Source organism: Diospyros lotus, chromosome 2 (genome assembly GCF_014633365.1).
Source record: "Diospyros lotus cultivar Yz01 chromosome 2, ASM1463336v1, whole genome shotgun sequence".
Taxonomy (NCBI): domain Eukaryota; kingdom Viridiplantae; phylum Streptophyta; class Magnoliopsida; order Ericales; family Ebenaceae; genus Diospyros; species Diospyros lotus.
In genome coordinates this window covers 20096599-20116422 of record NC_068339.1, presented here as the reverse complement: position 1 = coordinate 20116422, position 19824 = coordinate 20096599, and the positions used below count along the sequence as shown (strand labels likewise).

The following is a 19824-nucleotide window of genomic DNA, read 5'->3' as shown; positions in this document are numbered from 1 at the left end:
AACCATGTGGCCAGGGGCGGATCTAGGAACAGATCTGGGGCAGGGCTAGCCCCCCAGATCCATAATCCATTAATGAGGCTGGGAGAGAAGTGCCTAATCTTTCAGAACTATACCTAATAAATCTGGGGGGAGGGAGGGCTGTAGCCCGTGCCTACCACCCCTAAATCCGCCCTTGCATGTGGCTATTTTGCACCTCAAAATATAGGGTTTTCACAAAATGATTTCAAAGGCTTCAACTCAAGACTTTCAAACCATTAAAAAGAAAGAGAGCTTGCCTTTGTTTCACCCTTTATCAAGCCCTAGCCCTTATTTATCTTCAACACAAGCTTATAAACTACCATACAAAGGGGATTACGTTCATTTTAAGCCATAAAATAAGGAAAATAGAGTTTCTAAGTTAAAGATGGTTGGAAATTAAGTTCCTACCGAATTAATTTCCCCTTTTTAGGAGCCTTGGAAGTCATAAGAAAAAGAGAAATTGAAGGAAGAAGAACCCTAGGAACTGGAGAGTTTCCCCCAATCTTTTCCACCGCCTCCAACACACCACTTCTAGCATTTGCTATATATATATATACATATAGTACTTTGTCTTATTTTAATCCCCCACTTTCAACCCCACTTACATATTTAATACACATATTTGGTACCTAATTTACGTGAGTTTGGGATCCATTTACCTTGCATTTCTGCAACTTGTTGCTTTCATCCTTTGACTTTTGACTATTCCACCCTTTTGCTTGCTCTTTTTAACTTGTCAACCAATTTCCCTTTTATCTTATTTAATCCATTTATGCTTCACCTACTATATGCCAAGTAATTCCTCAAGTTATTTTATCACATATAAAGTAATTCGCACGATAAAAATACCTAAGTGGCTCTAACCCATTATCGGGGCGTTATAGATGTAGAGAACAATGAGGTTATTTTCAACCCCAACCTGACCTTGACTTTAATTCCACAATGTGGTTTTGAGTTTACCTAATCACACCAAAAGTACGAGGGAAAAAATAGTGACTTTGGTTTAAGACAAATAAAGTGATTCTTATTCACAATGGTGGCAATTTTCTTTTTCAATGATGGTAGGGTATCTTTATCTCTATCTCTATCTCTCTCTAATGGATGAAATCAATTAATGGAAGAGTTGATGAAAACCCCATCACCAATGGGGTTATGCTCGCTCTCTCTTTCCCCTACTTCATGGGTTCTTTCAATAAAAAACTAGATTTGGGCTTAGTTCTTCTATCAATTTAGATTCCTTTGAAAAGATTTCAAATTCTTCGTCAAGGCGACAACATTTAGATATGGTAATTTAAAGTGGCATCACTTAAAATTTGTGATTTGAAATATTTAAACTTCAAATTCATTTATCTAAATAATTAAATTTTAAATTTTATATTTATATTTTTAATTCAACTAAATTTTAAAAGTTCTAAAAAAATTCAAATGTGAGTAATTCAAATTAAAACTTTCATGAGATATAAATTTGAATAGAATAATTTAAAATTTGTAATTTGAAATAATCAAACTTCAAATTAATTTATCCAAACAATTTAACTCTAATTGTGAAAATTTCAAATGTTAGTAGTTCAAACTAAAACTTTTAATGGATACACTTGGACAGGTTAATTTATAATCCTACCATTTGAAAATTTTAATTGAAATATTGAAATTTCACGTTCATTTAGCTGAACAATTCATTTTTAAATGTAAAAATGATTTTGAAACAATAATTTCAAATTAAAAAATTTATAACATATATTTTGATAGATTTATTTAGCCAAAGAATTCAATTTTAATGAAGAGTTAGTAAGGAATTATAAGGTGACATTAAGAATAAGAATAGTCGAAGATAAAGGTGTTTTTAGTAAATTTTATATAAATTATTTGATTGGAAGGAGGTTTGCATCTAAATGTGGAATTTTTTATTTTTGAAAAAAATTATTTCCTGTTTTATTTTATATGTGAGGAGTTATCTAACATATATATAGTTATTAAATCAAATCATGGAGACTTTATTAAAATACAGATATAGATTGCGTAAATCACATCCCATCCCAACATTAACAAAATAGTCATGCTACTGACTACTCAATATTATTATTATTACCAAAATTAATGGTTTAATAATTTAGCCCATTCGGATCGGAATGGGAATCGGATCCCCATTTCGGCACCAGTGTCACTGCCCGAATCCTCGCTCACTTTGTTATTGTCCTAGTAACAGGAAATAACAGAAAATGGAAGGGCCAAGATAGTAATTTCACGCATCTCATCCGGACCAGCCACCTTTTACTTTTCTGATTTTTTTCTCGCTCTTTTGTCTTTGGCCAAAGCTTGTTTTCACTTGCTCTCTCTCTCTCTCGGAAGCAGTGTTATTATACCTTCAAAGTCTCTCCAATTAATTTGATTGGTCGTTGCTCTTAATTGCCAATTTCTTTGAGCTGCCTTGAGGTAATCACTTCCCAATCTTCCTCGTGATTCTGTCCGTTTGATCTCATCAGTTGCTTAATTTTGGTGGCGTCGGTTGGGGTTTTTGTTTAATTATTTGCATTTGTTGTTTCTTCAAGTGATGGATATGTTCTTTGATGCCACAACCAGAAGCACGCCCCTCAAATTCATGTGTGTTCTTTGCTTGCCTTTGCATACCGTGCACTCATCATCAAGTTATTTTAGAATTGTGAATGATTTCCCTGGAATTTGTACAAGTCGGATTACTGAAATTGATACGCAAGTTTCTGAACAGAAGTTGAATTTTGAATAATTTCCCTGGAATGTGAGGGAAAAAAAAAAAAAAAATTCTGACCACTGGAAATAGCGAGTCCGAGGCCTCTAAGTTCAAGTCTTGGTGAGTCTTAGATGCTCCCCCCACTAAGGCCCGAGCGGTATAATCTTAGTTACTGAAAAAATGAATTTTAGAATAGAAATGCTTTAGGAAGATATGCCCAGTGCTGTCCTCCACCCGTTGAAGTGCCACACTGATTGAAAACATAGATTCTTATGATTCAGTTGAAGTCATAGCACATACATATACTTTGGGCTTGACAGGATACACTCAGACAACAACTTGGAAACTCAAATCAACATCCCAATTACCATCTTGTCTATGTTATTCCTCCATTGTCCCAATTAGAGGCAAACATGTAAAATTTATGCTTTAGAGAATTTGTCTAGAAATCTATAGCAATAAGTGCAAGAGAAGAGCGAATAAGGTCTATAATTATTGGATGCATAGTTCGAAAAGGTATATTTGGAAAGGCCAAGAAAGAGCGTATTACTAGGACTATTCTTCTATCATGTTTTTAACCCTGTAGCTGTGTTCATCTTTCTCTTTCATGCTTCAGTTCTGTCATCAATGTGTTCATATTAATTTTTGGGAAAGATAATTTTTTGGAGTCATTTGGCTGATATATGACACGAAGTTTGAAGAAGAATGTTTTTCCAACCAGGGTTTCTTGTAGATAAGTTTTGTCTTGCAAAATCTCTAACTACCTATCAACAGCATTGTTTTTAATGTTAATTTGGATAATAACTTTTTGTTTCGCATGGAATGTACGCTAAATCTATCCTCATACCATGCATCAATGCATCAATCATTTGAGGGGGCAATCAGAAAGCATTTTTCTTCCTTCTGTTTGCGTTTCGGTGGTTATTCCATACTAATGGATGGATTGTGAATTTGTGATTACAAATGCTTTGAATATGAATGCTGCAAAATTTAAGATCTCTAAACACCTAGGCTAATTGTGCATGTGAGAACTGTGAAACAGTGAGCCTCAAGATACTTTAGCTGAATCCACTCTCATGTTTTTCTATATTACTTTTGGTTTCTTGCATCAACATACGTGATTTCCTATCACAAAAATGGCAACGACACAACTTGCTCATTAGTGGGGATTTTTCTTGGCCCTTTGGAACTGTCCTCAAATATACATACCATGCAATGCATACAAGCGCTCATTGGTTTGCTGTACTAGTCAATGGTCTTCTAGAACATGCTTTGTGACAGTTCTCAGTCCATCATGATGTGCAAATATAATATTTTGCATTTCTTGTGCTTCACTACACTTCCTGTTTGACAGAGGTTAAAGTTTAAACAGTCACTTGAATCTGGTAAGATATCATGAGAGTATAAGAAATAATATCTTTTTTTTGGTCCTCTCTCTCTCTATCTCCCCAATTCTGATTGATTGAATCAACAGCGTACTGGTCAGAGACGTTGCAGATATAGACATGTTATGCTCAAAAACAAAGAAGGTTGGTGACAGTTGAATTTTCTTGGCCACTCTCATCATGAATCTCGATCCACATGTTCCCCTTAAAGATCAGAATGAAAGACAAAGTTTATTATCTGAGGTGATTTTCTGAATCTGCAATTTCATTTCCGGATGATCATTTTTATGTAGGATTTATACATTATATTATTTGTGAAATACCATCCTCGACTTCTGAAAGTTTTTAAGCTTCAGGTTATTAATGCGGAAAAACAGTTGTGGGCATTGATCCATTCCAAAGATCTATCGCATGCAGGAGTTGAAGAGTTGTACTTGAAAGTCCGTTCTGGTTATGAGAAAATCATCCTGAATGATCATGAAAGGATTAACCCTCAAGATACAGAGTATTCCTTGTGGAAGCTTCACTATAAATATATTGATGAATTTCGTAAAAAAATTAGGCAAACTTCTGCCTATGCAGAGAGTGGAAAATCTGCCATTTCACAAAATGTCGTTAATGTGCAGAACAGCATTGAGAGCCATAAGCAACAATTCATCTCATTTCTGTCAGATTCAATTCAATTCTATCACAATCTGATAAAGAGAGTCAGAAGATGCTATGCGCTGCCAGAAGATCTTTCATTTTATGAGAACTGTGCTGTTGATACAACAAAATTGCATAAATGTCAATATTCATGCCAGCGCTTTTTAGTTTGTCTTGGGGATCTTGCCAGATACAGGGAACTGTATATGAAGCCTGATTTTCAGAGATGCAACTGGTCAGTTGCAGCAACCTACTACTTTAGAGCATCATTAGTTTGGCCAGATAGTGGGAACCCCCAAAATCAGGTATGGCTTGCTAATCCTGCTACTAATGAAGGGATCTGAATGCAGCTAAATTTTCATAACAGAGCATGTTTTGGGTTTTACAGATGTAATAACCATTGTTTGCTTGTAGTTGGCATTATTGGCTACATATATTGGTGATGATTTCCTTGCCTTGTACCATTGCATAAGGAGTTTAGCCATTAAGGAACCATTTCCTGATAGCTGGAATAACCTTATTTTACTATTTGAAAAGGTATAATATTCTTCCTATGAATTTTTCCTGTTTCTTATAAACTAACCTTTTGAGATTCCTATGAATTTTTTCTTGAGTCCATGTATTCACAGCAATTGTCAGTTGCCACTTGTGATTTCTGCAGAATAGATCATCTCATTTGTGTTCACTTTCCAAGGAGGTCCATTTCAATTTCTTAAACCCATATGAAAGATGTACTTCACTCACTCTATCACAATCAAGCTGTGGTTCCCAGAAAAATGATATACCTCAATCCACTGAGCGCCTTTCCTCTGCAAAAAGTGATCTATGGCCTCTTTTTGTCAGACTGATAAGTTTCTTTTTCATTGAATCCAGGTACCCAGCACCAGCCTTTTAGTAGTTGATTGATATGCCATTCTGTTTTTGATTTGTGGAATACACATAGAACTTGTTGGTGAAGCATCTTGCTTAGTTTTAAACTTTTTCCAATTTCTGTAGTTATACTGCTAGTCTGCTGCATCTATTCTGTTTTATCCAGTTATTTTTGTGCAACTGGATTTGAGTATGCTGGCAGAGAGACTTTTCTGAGGAAAGTAGTGCAGGCATTGAGATGGCTTTGAATTGGTAAAAATGGTGGTATGAGCTGCGATGGCCTTATTAGAGAGTGAGAGGGAGGTCAGTAATGAATATCCTTGAGTCGCGAACCAGTCCAATCTACGTAAGTGAGATTGGAGGTGAAGGGGAGGGGGCAATGTGCATGGAGCACATAGATCATGGACCTAACTCAACGTGGAGGGTGGATGGCACTTTCCCAATTAAGTATGGGTGATTGCCTCTGACTGGCCCACCAGATTGTTGGTGCTTTTATACATTAAGGCACTTGTAGTTTGTGGCATATTATAGTTCCTAGTTCCTTCTTGTGGAAATATTTGCCTTATGAGAGTAATCAAGGTTTAAGCCCCTAGAGGAGGGATGCAACTAGCACTTGGCCAATGCTAAATCTCCAACTACCGAATCACAAACAGGGCCCTTCTAGCCTTGCACAAGGATTATGGGATCTCCAACCACCCAATGACCACTGCACCAATCCCAACACCTAGGCCTACCCCTGATCCAGGCCAACATGAGAGTGTCCAGGTGCTATTAGAGAACCATGTGCAAAACTGTTGGAAAACTTAGGGTGGAGAATTGGCTCTGTCAAACTAGGAAAGGTCAAAAATGTTGCTCCCAAAGTAGGAGTAGCGGATAAGAGGACAGTTCAGTCAGTAGAGGGAGGGGGGCTGAGCACCACTAGGAGGCTTTTTCGAGATTAGCTTGAATGACTTGGCCCACAGCTAAGGCACTGTATATGTTGGCTCTACTCAAAGAGCTCTGTGACAGGGGAAGAATTAACACCGAGCAACATCTCATTGGTCTCAGTATCGCCTCTCAGGGCTACGCTTTGAACTAATTCATAAATGGTAATGGTATGTCACCCATAGCCTTCTGTGTAACCAATGGGCCCATATGGCTCCAACTTCTTCTCCTTGTCTTCACAATCATCCGCAATAATTCATAAATGAAAGTCTCAATTGATTGATGTTGATTATCTAGTGACTTCTGTAAAATCTATGGATAGTTTATGCATGTGTTGTTGGCCCATCAGATGCAAAAAGTAAAACAAAGCATGTTCAAAGCTTGTTATCCTTGAGTTTTATAAGTTATTTTATGATATCATGTACTAATATAGCTTTCAGAACAGGATAAAGCCTGGATCTGTCCAAGTATGGTGCCAGAACAAAGAGCGTTATTTACCACCCAGGACCCCTCTTGGAAGGACAGACCCTTGCAAATTTGCAACTATATGATTCTTGGGGGTTTGTTTGTTAGTATTATTTGGGACATAATCAATTCAATTAATAGCTATAAAATTATGGATTTTTCATTATAAACATAAATTTTCATCTTCAACACCATAGGGGGCTAGTTTCTGGAAATCATACATCATATAAGAAAGCACGACTTATGATAGGAAAACAAATCTGTAGTAACTAGCCATTGCCCCTTAGTCGCAATCATAGTAAGACCTACCGCGCTGGCGGCATGGTATGTGGTACTTCTCAACAGCTTTATAGCTGATCAACCTCCGACTTTGAGTGAGCATGCGTCGGCTAGACTCAGAACTCATGATGGTCTCTTCAGCATCGTCAATACAATTCCCAACTTGATCGTTACATGCAGAAATTCCATAGGAATGCAGTGAATCATGTTTAGGATGACCATCATGCATTGCTGATGACTCCACCACCATGGTCAAGGCCAGGAGAACGATCATCCAAAGACGAAATTCCATTGCATGAATGTAGAAGAGAACTCAAAGGAAGAGGTAGATAGAGGTAAAGGGTTGGCTGTTGCGTGGTCTTTGCCCAACCTGTCAGATGGAATAATATGTGGTGTTGTGCGATTCTCAAGGTAAAAATGGAGGATCAAAGTTTGCAATTTCAAGGTCAGCCTTAGAGTTACTATTTTCGTGATTTAGCCTATTTAAGGAATATCCATTTCTCTCTCTCCTCTACTCTGGTCAATGTAGTTTGTATTGATAGGTTCTTATTTGCTACTATTTTTAGTTTACCCATTTATTTTGGATGTAAATAGGCTTTACGGAGGACATCAGAAGAATTTGTATTCTCATGCTCTCCCATTTCATGGTCTCTCCCTGGTTGGCTGGATCGAAGATTAAATAATCATTCTTCTGCTCTCCCAAACAACTATTTGCTGAATTTTGGTAGGACTTTCCTAAAAGAATTGACCTAGTCAATGTAACTGAGTTTATGGGGGAATAGTGGTGTTAATGGCCAATAAAGTTTACCTAAAATTCATGACATATTTCTGGATTATTTATCTAAAGTTAAATTTAGTATTTTTCTAGGTATGTAACTATGTCGGGTACAATAATGTGAAAGGTTCACTACCAGAAGTAATAATTTTTTATTTTTTTTCTAATAACCATGCATTGGGTATGGAAACTCAACAGCACTTTCTTATTATGAATTTTTGGTTCATTTCCTTTCTTTAAATTCTCTGGGCGGACTTGGCCAAACAAGGGACAGTCAATAAATATGTGCTTTGAACCCCTGAGGGTAGCACAGCTGATTAACCGCATACGAGGGAGAATCTGGTTACCACAAGGTTGTGGGATTGATTCACGCTCCATGCGGAAGCGACCCACCTAGAAAGAGCTCCCCTTTATGTTAAGGGGCGCGTTGGCTGTTGCAATTTGAGGGGCCACAAACCCCGCCTTTGGGCTGTGACTTACCTGGTCCTGCTGTTGAGGTGCGATGGCTGGACCTGTGGTTTAGAGAGAGGGTGGGATGCTCAGTCCAAAGGCATCTGAGAAGGGGGGACCCCTCAATTTCTATGTACAAAATATATATATATATATTATATATAGACATAGGAAATTAGTATCAGCATTGAACACAAAAAGAACATGAGAAAAGCTTTTCTCATGTTCCTTTTGTGTTCAGCATTTCCCATGTCTATTTCCCTTATTTTTCTCATTTTGTTATCACCAAATACATTTTTTCAATTCCTTTGTTGAATACTCTTCTTTTGTCAGAATATACATTGTATCTAAGAAGCAATGTTATGGACACAGGACATGAACACAACAGGACACTTAAGCTGACACCACAATATAAAAAAAGTTTGGGACACATCAATGGGCTCATACTTGATCAAAGCAACTAGGAAATGTGTCTCAGGGTGCTTCCTCTCTTTTCTTAGAACCATTTTGCAGCATGGTTGAAGAGGCTGGAACTGGAAGGTGTGGTTTATCATGATAAGAAAGGCTTTTTGCATGTTTGTACTTCAGAATCCAATCTGGTTGGTTATGTATTACCAAAATACTGTCTTTCCTATTGATTACACAGGGTTTATGAATTTGCTGCACATACAATATGGTTTTTAAGAGAACCAAAGTATTAGGGGCACTAGAAGCCCTTATATTCTACCTGTTGGGAATGTCCAAGTTATTTACCTGATGCAGTACTGAGAAATAGCTCCTGACTGAGTTGTTAGGTTAAAGAGTACAAACGAAAGCGAGGATATAGCTGGTCCAAGGAGATAGTAAGTCGTAATGAATTAACTTGTTTCGCCTTGCAAACGATAATAACCCTGTCCACTCCCAGAGTGCATTCTAAAAGAAGTAAAGAGAGGAAACCTGTTATAGGACAAATCTTTTTGAAGCTTATGTCACCCTACACATTCTTGATGTCTTCCTGTTATATCCTTAATGATTACATACTTGGTCTCTCGGTTTTTATAATGAGGTTAACTTGATGTATTGCAGTTTGGATGAATTTTCTTGCACTTTAGCATCTACCATCAGAGAGTTGGATGTTCTGTTGGCACTAGATGATACAGAACTGAAAGCTGCATTAGAGCCCTACCAAAATATGGAATCAGGCAGAACAGGCCCTTTCCGAGCCCTTCAAATGGCTTCCATACTGATCTTCATCATTCATAACCTGACTGAAAGTTGGGAGCACAAGGAGTTGAAGGAAGAAAGCAATATGCAGGAGCCTATGTTGATTCAGTTGGCTCTGACTACTGCATTCGTTTGCCTTGCTCGCTTTGTTGAGCGATGTCTGAACAGCAAGCCTCTGGAACTTAGTCCTCTTCTACCTGCCGTGCTTGTGTTTGTTGAGTGGTTGGTCAACTTGCTGAATAAAGTGGAAACTTATGGTGTTCATGAAAATGCTAGAAGCGCTATGTCTTACTTCTTTCATGCTTTTGTTGACCTTCTAAATGAACTTCATAAAAACGAGGTTGAAGTCGAGACTCAAGACAATACTGCTCTGTGGGAAGATTATGAGCTGAGGGGCTTCACACCAATAGCTCTTGTACATAGTTCATTAGATTTCATCAGTCATCCAATACTTCCTGATAATATTGACAGTACAAATTCATGCTGTGCTCACCGCATCTTTCGTTCTGCAATGCATATTGTGGACAAGTCAAGTAATTCTCAAAAGTGGATTTTCTATGACAAATTGGGAAGAAAATTCTACACAGCAGAGTTGAAAAGTTCTCCGTGCCAGGGAGTAGCTGAATTGGCCGAATCCAAGACAGATCCTGAAGTAAAACAGTCCCCTCGGCAAAGAGAAGCAGAAATGGCTGAATCCAGTTTGGATATCGAGCTAAAAGAGCCCCATCAGCATGGATGTGAAACTGCTAAAGAAACCAGGGAAGATAACCCTGGAGGAAACCAAAGTCGTCCTATTGAAAATGTCAAGTCTGTTGTAGAAGAAGAAGAAGTCATTCTCTTTAAGCCTATCATGAGATATAACTCAGCACCGCTCCCTGTTGAAATCTTTACAGATGAAGAAAAGGAGAAAACGGCATCCTCTGATGAATGCCTGCGCCGCACCACTTCACTGTTTACAGCTCAAAGCCAGGCACAGATTGATTCTTTTAGTTTTGGCTCAGATACCAGTAATCTCAGAAGCAGCAACACGAACAAGGAGCAGGAGCCTCTGTTAAAGGATGCAACTACGTATCCTGCTGGGCCGCCCTCGCTCAATGCTTGGGTCCCTGATAGAGAAAGTTTGAACATTGAAGGGGAGAAAGCAACCAGGACTTTCTATAAGCGTAGCTTGAGCCCTATAGATGAAATGGTTTCTGATCCCTTTACCGGTCTCTCCATCCGCGTAACTGAGGATTCTATAATTGGCTCCAGGCATGGTGCTGCAGCCGCCCCCTACTCTCCTCCTCCCTATGCAGTTCCCGTGCCATCGGCTCCGTTGTTGCCTGATGATGCGATTTGGTTTACTGACAATGTGCCTCATATTCCTGAGTACAAGACCGCGAGGAATATCAAAGAGACAGGCGGTGTTCTTGGTGTGCCACCACCGGGCGGCTACACCAATTGGTCTCCTACTCATGGACCGTTGGGCTTTAGCCCGAGTATTCCAGGTTTAAACGAAGTGTATCAGCCTGTGGTTGGAATGAGCTCCTCGGAGTGGCTTCATCAGTACAGAAATCTAAATCCTGATCGAGCCAGCAGTCAGGTATGGCCGGTTCACTTCTATGCTGCACCTGGAACTCTTGGAAACTTCTATGCTCACGACACGCCCAGTTTTGATCTTCGTGATCAATGGGGAAACCCGCTGAGCTCTAGCCAGATGGTGTATCTGGAGAGCCCACAATTGCATCCTGCTGGTTCACCTCTCATTTACAGTGCTGATGAACAAGTAAGGGAGAAGCTCTTTACTGGTAACCCGAAGCCAAGCCCTTACGGGTATGGGTATGGTGTAATGGGTGATAGACCTAATTAGAGCCCACCAAGCAGCCATGATTTCTTCTTTACCTCAAAAGAAAAAGAATGTAGATTGCAGACTCATCACAACAGCACTGCCACTTTTGGAACTGAAAGTATCCCTTTTCCTTCTTTTCTTTTTCTCTCTCTCTCTCTTCTTGTGTTTGATAAAGATGTAGTGCATCCAATTGTAACTTAAATATCAACATAAAGTAGCTCTTGTGGATGTGTGTATGTATGTGGTATACATACATGTGTGTACATAAGTTGAAGCTCGCACTTTAAATGAAAGTTAAAGATTGCTCAAAATAGTTTTGTTGTCTTAGTTTATATCCTAAGTATCGGTTTTGATATTGGTATGCTATGTGTTGATTGACCGTTTGTTTATTTTAGATAAGTCATTGTACTTATAAAAATAATATAACCAGTTCAAACTTTCTTTTTTTTCCCCTATTTTCAATATAAAATTTTAAAAAAAAATATTTATACTTATATATTTATATATCCTCCAAACAGTTATAAAGACATATATATTTATGTATTGTATTTGTCGTCTTACTTTTAACTATTGTTAATATTTAATATTATTAATTATGATTAAAAATATAAAATTATTAATATTTAATTAATAACCCTTTACCAATTTTCAAGACTAACACTGAACCAAACCGAAAATCGATCCTCTCATAGGACTGGACTCTGGTCGAATCAGTAACCAATTGATCCAGACAAGAATTTGAACACCCCCAGTAGTTTATAGATGTTGTTAGATATTATTATTACTATTATTATATTATTATTGGCCCTGGGTTAAGTTGAGTTTTGTAATTTTGAAATAGTCAAATAAGTCATCCAACTTTTTAAATTAATGTTACGTCCTCCATTATCATTGAAGTTGTCAAAATACATGCTACTTAATTTCCATCAAAAGATGTTAAGTTCTCCCAAAGGTCAAGCCTTAACTACCCAAATCACTATAACAAATTTTATTTTTCTTTATGAAAATTTGTATAACAAAAATTAATCAACTATGAAAATTTATTCATCAAAACTAACGGTATTTAGTTAAGATTTAACATTTCATAACAAATGACACATTTTTTTTCTCTAATTTTATATTTGAAGTCTGAGCATATTTGAAGGCATTCATATTATTGGTAATCTGTGAAGTATAGTGGTTTGGGGAAATTTTTAACAATTGTTGTGGTCTGTGGACAATAATCTTCTATTTTCTATTTGGGTATGAGGGGTTACCATAGGGTTTTTAGTTTTATAGATTCTTAGTCTTTTGGTTTGGTTATGGTATTTGGGGGGTTTTGGCTCTTCTTGTTAATATTTAGCAAAATTTGAGATTGTATTTGTGGTGTTTTAGCTAGATTAGTTTTTTTTTTTAATTAAGCTATCGATTTAATTAAGAATTATTGTTATTTGAATACAATAATAGAATTTAGATGTTGGGGAATTGTATTCAAACCATCAAGATTATGCAAAAAAAAGGTGGTTAGAAGGGGTAGGGTATTTCTCGTGCAAATCCTTCAATGTTTAAGTCAAACTCGTCGAAAATCAGAAAACTTGTTGAAGGTTTTTGGAGTATTTTTGGCATATCTAGAGAAAAAAAGGCTCACCCCCTATTTATAGAAGTGATGGTTGAAAAGTAATATAATTTCATGTTATCTCGAGATTGTTTGTTTTGATTTTCAAGGAATATACGTGTGTTAATATTAGGAGACTACCCAAGAGAGTCTCTTGAGATCTCCTTTAGGGGCCTATCGAGGGGGTCTCATAGGAGCCCTTTGATCGATAGGGTTTCTCGAATTTTTTTGCTCAATAAACTTGTTCTTCTTTTGAGTTTAGGTTTGTGGGCTTTATCCTTTATGAGCCTTTAAAAAATGGGCCTTCGGGCCACATTTCTTTTGGGTCTCTCGGACATAAGAGTAGTTTTCCTACAAAATCATTCTCTCCAGGAGACCCCTTATCAAGAGACCCTTTTAATTTTTTTTAACTTTGGTGATGATTTTTTGGTTTTTACCATGGTCCTTACCAGACTTTTTTTTGGTTTTTACCATGGTTCTTACCACACTGAATCTTTTTCCTTGGATTCAATGGATGAGTTCTTTTGATGGCTTCCATCTAAAATGTCTCATGTCCCACCACTTCGTCTCTTGATCCAACAATGGAGGTCTTCTAGGTGTCCCTATAAAAAGAGGGGGACCACAATCATTATCTTTACTTTTTCACCAAATCGATTTGTGGATTTACCATGTTTTCCAAAAGACTTTCTTGCTACTTTCCCAAATCCTGTAAGACTCTTTCACCTTTCTTAGATCTTGGAAGACTTTCTCGTTTTTGTCAAACTCACTTGAGAACCTCCTTTACTCGGGATATTCTCATATGGACTATTTTGGGAGCTTTCTTGGTTTATTCATTGAACTTTTTCTTTGCAATTTTGCAACCTCTTTTCGGTGAGTTTGTTTATTTTATATGATAAGGGTAAAATAGACTCATAGACATGTTTCTCAACGAGAAGGGCAAGAGATTTTAGGTACCTCATTTCACTTTTGGGGGGCTAATCTTGTGAGAATTTGCTCTTTATTTCATTTTCTTGAAAATTATGAAGTGGCGCTCCTTAGGGTGAGGAACACCTACCCTACCTACATTAATAGTGATTGCATAGGAGTCCATGAGCTTCCTTGGTTGTTAGTCTTCCATTTCCTCTCCTTGATTGGATGAACTTTTTAAGAAAGAGCCACTTAGTCCTAGCTTAATTTTATCCTAGTGGATGGGCCTAACTAGTGGCTTTTACTATCCTCTGCCACCCGTGTGGAGTAGAGCCCACCACAAATCTATTTAGTTATCTTTATCAGGTGAGGCAAATTGATGGTCGTGTCAATTTTTTCAAACTTTAGCAGTTGTCAAGGATTAGGAAACTTTTCACCGATCTTCCCAACTTGAAAGATTTTGAAATAGAATGGTTGATGCTAAAAACCTCGGTGAGCTAGGAGGCCCCCCTAATGGTGTTGGGATGAGAAACAAGAAGTCCATGTGGTTTTCCTCCCTATCATTAGGTTCCCTTTTACTTTCTGTGAGGTTTTGACTTGAGGAAATATTACCACAATTGGATGAGGTTTGCCTATAGGAGAGGCATTTTGGTGCCTCCCGCAATGGAGCAAGGCTCCTCAGTTTATTCTTTAATTAAGGAGACAACTCTTCCTCTGACTCCAATGAGGGCCATTCATCCCATTATTCTTCTATAGATGATTCCTTATTTAGTGACGGGTAAAGGGAGAGGAGGAGCAAGAGAATAGAGGAAGTTCACTTACACACCTCCACACCCACCCCTCGAAGATATTTTTCCTTATTCTTTTTTCATCGTCCTTCATTTTCTCTTGTCTCCTTATAATCTTTTAGTTACTAACATTTTGTTTTCTTTTGTCTTTGCAAAACTAGGTCATTTTGGTAATATCGCCCATAAAAGGATTGAGGAGGATAAGGCCCAAATATGTAGGGCAACCAATAGTGCAATGAAGCGCAAATGCCTTCCTTTTCACAAAACTCTATAGGTCCTTCTTGACCTAGGTTAGGAACCTTGAGGACAAGCCACATTTGTTCTTGACCTAGCCAAGCATCATTGTTGTGGCCAAGCAGAGTGAAACCATCCTCGCTCCTCTTTTTGCAAAGACTAGAGGAATTTAGGGGCATAGAGCCATCTTCATACTACTTATGTTTTCTTCAAGGTTAATCCTCTAAGTTCCTACCTAGTTTAGATTCTAGACAAGTAATGGTTTCAAGGAGATCACTTCCAAGTTTATCCTAGTGTGACCAATACAAATTATGTGGAAGACTTAGGGATTGTTGCTTGTCTAATTTACTCCACCATCCTTCCCCAGGATGAACATAGAATCTCCAACAACTTCCCTTGGGTGTTGGACGAGCTTGATTGGGAGATCATCAAGGTGAGTGTTTAGGAATTCTTTTGCTTCTTCTCATTATTTTTGTCGAATATTTTTCTTTTCTTGACCTTCATTTTTTTGGGTTTTGTTTAGGGCGTGCAGAGGATGGTGGTTGTAAATGCCCAGAGCTAGGCTTACCACTAGCATATGCATGAGGAACTAGAAGGTTGGAGAAGGGATAGGGAAAGATGGGACCATAAGGCCTAGCGACAACAATCCCTTTATCATCAATTAGAGAGGGATCACGAAGAGTTGGGGTCATAATGCAGGGAGCTCTGTGCACAACTGTTAGACATCAACTTCAGCTTTAGTGCCTTTTAAGATGAGGTTTGAGAGTTGAAAATAAAGAAATCTTATTCTGCCTTTCTTCAAGATTAGAACCAATAAGTGAAAGAACTAGTTTCTAGTCGTGCCTACAAGCTTACGATTCAAGAACAACTATGGGCTTTGAAGCAATGGCTAGATCAAGGCCGTTTAGTAATCTGGATAGAGGTTGCTTGTGAGTATTAGCTCTCCTAGGATTGTTATAATAGGAATGAGCAGCTATCAGTTTTATCAAGTCTGGTTTCTAGCTACTTGGTCCTTTCTTGAGTTAAAGTGTCCTAGCCAGTCGTTCAATGAACTCGTATACACCTAGGAAGCTATAAGTTTTGACCCACCAAACTAGTATCGTTAAGATCTAAATCCCACAAGTCTAGAGTCCTATTCGGAATCTTGTTTGGATAACGATTTGGAAAATCTCTCCAGTCCCTAAAAACCTTACTCTTATGATCTAGTGACTTCAAGGATGATCGATGCACTTGTAGATCTAGATGCGGTGGCTTAGGATATGGTTGAGGATCTCGCATCAGTTGCTGGAGACATGCCCTCATCCTCCTTTTGAATTACTGAGTTACCAAGTGATGTTGATACCATTAATCCCTCCTTGACCTTGGTTCCTTTTGGTGTTTTCTCTCTTGGACCTCAGGTTGAGATACCCTTTAGCCAGGCAAAGCTGTAGTTGCTAACCTTTTTCTCTTTTGCCTTTGTACAATTTTTCCTTTCCTTTTAATGAAAAGGTTTCTTTTTTCTATTAGTTTTGTGTTTGAATCTTTTTCCTTGCTTCATCTTGTTATCTTTTATCATGCTACTTTATGTTGTTTGTGTTTTCTTTTCTTCATAACATGTTAGCAATACACATAGCACATATCACTCAACCCTAGGGCATAATAAAACTTCATATGTTTAATAGTGTCTTAAAAACATGATTTAGCATTCATAACATTAAGAAACATTTATAGTTTAGTTGCCTCTACACCTTACTCTTCATTTTTCTCCAGAGAGGGGTATTATGCTTGCTCCCCAATCCTTTGGAGAACTTGTTATGTCGAATGACTTCTGTATTGTATTGTTTTGATAAATTATTTCGTGCATTCAAGGCGAGTCCTTAGTTTCTATAATCCATGGTTTAATAGTGACCCGTAGATGTCTTAATTGTTTTATGTTTCATTCGTGTGCATCCAAGGTGAGTCATTGGTTCGTCAATGCAAGTGACCCCTACACATCTTAATGTGTCTTCAACATCCTAGATCATTCTTATGTTTTTGCATTTCTACTTCTAGATGTTTTATTCACGTGTATCCAGAGCGAGTCATTGGCTTGTCAACACAAGTGACCCCTATATATCTTAATGGGTCTTCAACATCCTAGATCATTCTCACGCTTTTGTGTTTATGTTTTTAGATCTTTTTAGATCATTCTTGCACATTTATCACTTTTGATTATGGGTTATCTTAAATCATTCTCACGCCTTTGCATTTTGATTCTATGCCATACTCATGCTTTTGCACTTTTGATATTATATTTTCCCTCTATCATTCTCACGATATTTTGCATTTCTACTACTAGTTTTATTGATGGATGACAATTCTTAGATTATTTTCACGCTTTTGCGCTTCTGATCCTAGGTTTGTCCATCCATCCTTTATTCATCCCAATGAACCCTAGGTCATTGTTGCATGTTTTTCACTTTCGATGCTAGATTTGCTTGGTCACCAAGATTTTGGTCTTTTTTTATGCATTCATTATCCTAAAAAACAAAATACACAAAAAAGAACTATAATGGAGTAAACGTTATCATATATTGAAACAAAAAACATAACTTGTTATTATTTTAATTTTTGTGCCTTTCAACACTTCCCTATAGCATTTGCAAAGTATAAGCGTTTCTACGGTTTCATTCGTGGACTTTTTCCTAAGAGTGATTTAGCTTTTTGAAGGCTTAGACTCTTGAGTGGTGAATTGTGGGCCCTTACCCATCGAGGTATTCTTTCTGTATAGGGTAATACCTCCTATCCCCAAGGTAATCCATCTTGGCCTCATGTCCATAAATATTCTCATTTTTTCCTTTCTAATCAAAGCCTTTATTTGATTCATCAACTCGTGGCATTTGTTAGTGGAGTGTCCACAAGTACCCTAGAATTGGCTTAGGGCTTCTCTTTTTCCCCCCAGAGCTTTGTCACTCTTCTTGGAGAATTTGACGAGGTTTGATCCTTTGATGGTTGCTATGATAGGGGAGAGTGGATGCATAAGTGAAGTATAATTTTGAATTGGAGCCCCCTTAGTCCCTTTTAATTTTTCTTCCCTCCTGTTTGTCTTTTCATTAGAATCTTTTTCTTTTGTCTTCTTATCTTTTTCTTCATTTCTTCCAACTATCCTCATTACCTCTACCTGCAAAATATATTTATTAGCTTGAATAAACAAATTTGCCAAAGATGTGGGCGAATCTAAAGCGAGGGATTTTTGCAGTGGTATTGATTTTGTCCCTTACAGCATCACAACAACTACAACACCCACCTACAGGTCTCTAATTTCTAAGGTTTCATTCTTAAATCGATCGACATACTATTTGAGAGTTTCCATGCTACTTTGTTGGATGCTAAGTAAATATGTAATATCTTTCTTTTTTTTAAGCTATTGACAATGAAGGCATCAATAACATGTCAAAGTTAAGGAGAAGACTCAACCATGTAATAACATTGTAGACTCATAGTTTTGAATGTGATCGTGGTGATCATTTTTTCTCAAATAAGTAGCAAGTTGGGGTACCTTAAATTTAGGGGGAAAGGGTTTTTCCATGACTTTAAGAGTAAAATGAATCTTCTTCTTATGCCAATCCACCTCTATGGGTACTAGTTTCTTTTGTTAAAACATTTGTTCAACCATTTTCTTTATGTCAATTGTTTCTTAGGTACTTAATATGGACTAATTACCAACCTCATGTTCTCTCCTAGGTTGATTTCCTAGAGGTACTCAATCTTCCCCTATAGTTGTACTCTATGATTTTTTGGTATTTCCAAGGCTGTGATGTCTTTACCTCATCTCTGGCTACCGTAACTTCCTTGGGCCAAACTAGGTCTAGGAGAGTCTCCTGATTTTCCCTCTCTTTTTGGGCCTCCAAGAAGGATGGATTCTCTTATTGGAGATTCTCACACAAGGTCTCTCGCAAGGCTTCAGGGGATGGAATATTTTGCCCAATTCTTACGTAGTTTTGTAAGGGTGGGGGATGGGCATGAGATATGCCATTTTGGAGAAAAATTGCTATTTTGTGGAGGGCTTCGGTACTTTCTTTGTGTTGTTTCCGTAGTACCTCATATTCATTAAGAGGGACAGTTTGCAAAGCAATCTTAGAGGATTTAAAAAGTCCTCTCGGGAGAGTTTCTTGGGTCCTCGGAGAATTCAGTGGATTGTTGACATTGAATCCTTCCTTGCTCTGCTTGTTTTTGGCAGCTTGAGATTTGTGTAAACCATGATGAAGTTTGTTGGACTTTTTAACTAGTTTCCTGTAGACAACGCTAATTATTGTTATTTTGATACAACAATAAAATTTAAATATTAGAGAATCATCTTGAAACCACCAAGGAAAGGTGATCAAAAGGCTTCCTTGCTCAAATCCTCCGATGCTTAAGCTAGACTTGCCAAAAAAATAAAAAAACTTGTAGAAGGCTTTTGGAGTGTTGTTAGCGTAGTTGGAGAGAAAAATGTCACTAAGGTAGTTAAAATTAGGATTTCAAGTGGGATCGAAAAATGGTCTATAAAATCGGATTGTAAAATCGAATCGTAAGATTTTAGAGACAATTAAAAATATTCTTTATTTTCTATAAATATATATTTATAATAACATATATTTACAAAAACAAAGAATGCCACTCCTAAGGCCTTCGTGAGAATTGAAAATAAAACAATGTTTCACTGGAAGATAAGATTAGAAAATTCTTTCATTAATGCTTCTCAATGTATATATTTTTTAAGGTCCAATTACAACAACATAGATGAGCTGATGGT

The 19824-nt window shown here is 37.4% G+C and overlaps 1 protein-coding gene across 1 annotated transcript; it reads left to right on the top strand.

Annotated features, from left to right (window-relative positions):
• The first annotated feature begins 2310 nt into the window (after positions 1-2310).
• Positions 2311-11860, top strand: LOC127795116 (nonsense-mediated mRNA decay factor SMG7-like). Its single transcript, XM_052326575.1, has 6 exons — positions 2311-2451; positions 4200-4353; positions 4467-5060; positions 5170-5292; positions 5417-5628; positions 9584-11860. Exons 2-6 carry the CDS (start codon positions 4291-4293, stop codon positions 11568-11570), a joined length of 2979 nt encoding a protein of 992 aa, XP_052182535.1. The 5' UTR covers positions 2311-2451; positions 4200-4290; the 3' UTR covers positions 11571-11860.
• Positions 11861-19824: the final 7964 nt, after the last annotated feature.

Excerpts from the sequence above, each read along its gene's own strand:
- LOC127795116 (XM_052326575.1), top strand. The coding sequence starts at position 4,291 with ATGAATCTCGATCCACATGTTCCCCTTAAAGATCAGAATGAAAGACAA. Across the intron at positions 4,354-4,466 it reads GACAAAGTTTATTATCTGAG|GTTATTAATGCGGAAAAACA; the intron begins GTGATTTTCTGA and ends TTTAAGCTTCAG. Across the intron at positions 5,061-5,169 it reads GTGGGAACCCCCAAAATCAG|TTGGCATTATTGGCTACATA; the intron begins GTATGGCTTGCT and ends GTTTGCTTGTAG.